This window comes from Acomys minous (genome assembly GCF_964271855.1).
Source record: "Acomys minous genome assembly, chromosome: 1".
In the NCBI taxonomy this organism is placed as follows: Eukaryota; Metazoa; Chordata; class Mammalia; order Rodentia; family Muridae; genus Acomys; species Acomys minous.
In genome coordinates this window covers 27,172,379-27,176,489 of record NC_140483.1, presented here as the reverse complement: position 1 = coordinate 27,176,489, position 4,111 = coordinate 27,172,379, and the positions used below count along the sequence as shown (strand labels likewise).

The 4,111-nt window shown below is 50.1% G+C and overlaps 1 protein-coding gene across 3 annotated transcripts in view; it reads left to right on the top strand.

Annotated features, from left to right (window-relative positions):
- GPA33 (glycoprotein A33) overlaps positions 1 to 4,111 on the top strand; it is a 91,509-nt gene that overhangs the window by 52,443 nt on the left and 34,955 nt on the right. Inside the window, exon 1 of one of the 3 annotated variants that reach the window (XM_084790265.1) lies at positions 1,998 to 2,184. The exons of the other annotated variants lie outside the window; for them this stretch is intronic. Coding sequence (XP_084646391.1) covers positions 2,142 to 2,184 — 43 coding nt within the window. The 5' untranslated portion in view covers positions 1,998 to 2,141. Of the gene's footprint in view, positions 1 to 1,997; positions 2,185 to 4,111 lie in introns of those variants that run through there. 3 annotated transcript variants of the gene reach the window in all.

Here is a 4,111-nt window from a genome sequence, read left to right as displayed (position 1 = left end):
CTGTGCATCTTTCCACCTGCCTCCACGTTTGCACATATTTACTGATTACTGTACTTGACCAAGCTGGTTAGACACGTGGCTCCAAGTATCCTCTCTTCCTAGCTCGATGGAACAATGCCCAGTGTAGTGCCATGAGAACCTGGCTGAATGAATGACTGAGCTCACAGTTTATTAGGAGGCATGAGGCATAGACTAAATATATCTGAAGTGTAAGACAGAGTGCGGTTCTGGCCCTGGAAGAAACTCCGAATGCTGCACTGAATCACAGGGAAGGAGCAAGCGCGTCGGAACTGCGAAGCCGGGGGGAAGGCTTCCTGGGAGACATGATGTACGAGCAGGCTTTTAAAGGCTACGGTAGATGAAATATGACTGATACAATAGGGGAGAGGAACTACAGAGAGCACAGCGTGCAGTTCTGCGGCGGGAAAGAATGAACTGTGGCCACGAAGAGATGTGTAAGCACAGTCAGAGCAGAGGTTACATACTCCAGAAGAGAACTCTTGAACGGGAGGGGGGCATTGAAGCGTAAATCCTACCGCACCTTAAAGGATAGTTTAAGGCGTAAGATGATCGTTTATTTGTGAAGTTCTGCGGACTCAGCAAATAGGGCCAGAGTAGAGACCTGGCATCAGAGGGACTGTGTTCAGAAGAATAATCTGGCAATGGCGTCCAGAAGGGTTGGAACTGAAAAATTATTATGTACAATGAGAGGAAGCTGTACTGTGACTTAGCCAAGTGTAATGAATAGGAGCAATAACTTTCGTGGGCCAGCTAAGCCTAGTAGCCAGACAAGATCACTGCAAGTAATTTACACAGGGAATTCATAAAACGATCCAACACCCGGGAAAGCAGTTGCAGTAATCACTGTATCAAAAAGTGAGATTCTCAAGAATACAAAGAGCCTTTAGAAACCAGTAAGGCCAAGGCTAATAGCTTTGTGGAAATATGAGCAAACTTGCAAGAGGCAACATCCTGTGGAATATTATTACCCACTAAACAGAAGTCAGTTGTGCTTTATGTATGAGTGCAGAAAACTATGGGGTATGCTACTAACTGAAAAATATTTAAATGCCGTAATTATTTGTGCATATTCTATAAGGTGTCTGTGGCAGAGCCTGGTCAGATGGCTCTCCTAGAGAGCTATTTTCTTTTTTGTTTCTGTTTTTTAAAGATTTATTTATTTATTATGTATACAGTGTTTTGCCCGCATGTCAGAAGAGGGCACCGGATCTCATTATAGATGGCTGTGAGCCACCATGCGGTTGCTGGGAATTGAACTCAGGACCTTTGGAAAAACAGACAGTGCTCTTAACCTCTGACCATCTCCCCAGCCCTAGAGAGCTATTTTCTCCATGCGTCTTTGGCTGTCCTGGAACTCACTTTGTACGCCAGGCTGACCTGAAACTCACAGAGATAGAGCCACCTGCTATGGCTCGTCTCTTACATTTCAAGGTAACAAAAGTCTTAATTGTCTTGGGACTGAGGGATTTCCAGGATACAAAACTTTGATGTTGAAAACTGAGACACGAGACAGAGCTAAGATATATTGGCTTCTTGGCTTCTGGTGTATTTGTTGCTTTCCCAGGCAGAGTACCAGATCTGAGTGCAGGAACTCCCTGTGCCCCTGCCCACCCTGTGCCTCCGCCCCCCCACCACCACCACCACCACGACCATGTCTCTGTCCTAAGGTGTCAGAGACTAGAGGGGAAGTGGGGGGGGTGTGAGAACAATGCTGGGTCTTAACGTGCCTCAGCAAACATAGGCAACACCCTTCGTTTACTAGCTTGGAATCCTACCTCTGAGACTGTTCCCTTTTTATTACGAGGTGACAACTTCCTGTCAGTTACGAGAGGCCCACACCTACTGAGAAGTACAGGACTTTGAACCCCTGCTAAAGACAGAGAAGGCAGGAAGATGGCTGGCTCCAGGGGGCACTGGGGAAGGCCTTTGGTAGAGTGGGTGGGGCGTGTCAGCCATTGACCGGGTGGGGCATGTGGGTCCAGTCTGGCTCAGGTGAACTGGAGGAGAGGCGTGGGGACTTCAGGCTGAGCCTGACAACCGGAGGCTGCTGTAATTTGACCACTCTCTGTCCGGTGCCTTGCCCATTCCTTGGGTTTGGGGCAGGAAAAAGGAGCAAGACCATGTTGGGGAAGGTGGGACCAGTGCTGTGGATGCTCTGTGCAAGTGAGTAAGCCCTTCTCCTGCCAGCACCTGGGGGATGGGTGACAGTTGAAGGGAGGGGCTACCCTAGTGACCCTCACCTCCCCTGGTTCTAGCAGTGACGTGTCCCACTGAGCAAAGCTGTACATTCTACTGTTTAGAGGCACAATTTCCTGGCCTGTTCCTAGATCAAAAAATGGTTCTTATCTCCATTAGTTCGTAAACAACCCCCAGCCCGTTGCTGGTACCTCGGAGGGTCAGACACATTTGACGGGGGAGACACAGTATTTGAAATCAAGGATTGTTCTAACAAATCCAGGGCGTGGGTCTAGATATGGTGACAGCTAGGGCACGGGTTCTCAACCTTCCTAATGCTGTGACCTTGTATATAGTTTCTCATGTTGTGGTGACTTCCAGCCATCACGTTATTGCCATTGCTACTTCATAACTGAAAATGTTGGTGCTGATATGAATCGTAACACAAATATCTGTGTTTCCCAATGATCTTAAGTGGCCCCTGTGAAGAGGCCCCACAGGTTGAGAACCATTGATCTAGGGCTTTTGCTGTCTCCTTAAAATTGGGAAAAGATACATCAGGGAAAATATTAGCACCTATGTCACCTAGGAAACTTAAAGAGGGACAGACTTACTCAGTTCCTGCATGGAGCAACAACAAGCTGGAAAGCACATTCCAGAAAGCCAGTGCCCCCTACCCTGCCCACTCTGAAGCAGAGAAGCCCTCCCCACCCCAACCCCCAACCCCTCAAATCAGCAGTTTGTGGCTTTGTGGCTGAATCAAAACTAAGTGCTAAATAGCGTAGCAGTTGTGTGGAGATGGGTGGGGTGGGTGAGGGTGTCTGGGCTCTGAAAGCTGTAGACACGGGAGGGGGAGGCCGAGACGGCCCCGGTCCAGTGTGTTTGACCATCAACTTGCAACTCTGAAATTGTTGCTGGCTTCTGGGATCCGAGGACCACAGGGAGGAAGTGAGAGCTGAGCCAGAAACTCAGGAGCCCCTAGGGCTCCTATAGGGAGCCTGGGAAGCAGAGCCCAGGGGCCTTCAGTGGTTTAGCACTCTCTTCAGTCCACCCTGGTAAGCCAGGATCAAACCGCGGCCACCACCCAGCACAGTCCTGCCTGGGCTCTGGGCGTCCTCTCCTGTCTGTCTCTGGACCCTGGCTTTGGAGTGAAGGACTCCAGCTAGGAAGGAAGGGATCAGAGCAAGGCTTTGAGGGAGAGTTCATCAGCTGAGCAAGCTCAAGTTCCGCAGACAAGTCCGTTCTCCTGAGGCCAATGCCCCCCTTGTCCTCAGCCAGGATGGCCTGTCCATTCGTTCAACTACTCAGCTCCTTACTGGGCACATGGATCGTGTGGGTGCCCTAGGGATGGGAGTTCAGATTCACCAGCCTCAGTCCCCGGATCTGAATGGAGGATGCTCACTTGCTTCAAGGGAGAGAACTGAAAGGAAAGGACCACTCACTCTCCCCTACTTAGTTCAGGGATTTCTGATCTTCTCCTGAGCAGGGACTTTCCTCCATGCCCTGCACAATACAACACCCACACACACACACACCCAGACACACACACACACACACACACACACACACACACACACACACACACACACACACACGTATAAAACTCTGTGCTCTGTAGCCTGGCACTAACTTTATGTGTGCATAAAAAGAAGTAACATTGGCTTAGGGGAAAACCGAAAACTGAGAACACAGTCACTTGCCCAGCTTAGAATGAGAAATGTTCTTAATTCTGAACTGCCTGGAGCAGGCTGGTGGCCTCCTCCTGGACTGTGAAGCATGTGACCTCTGGGTGAACCCGGCCAGCAGAACCAGAGGGGGTGGGAGTGGGGGGGAGGGGAAGGGGGCCCTGACACACTGATAAAGCATGTCTTCTACCTTCAGCCCATTCTCCCCCAACCCCCGCCAGCTCTGCTCA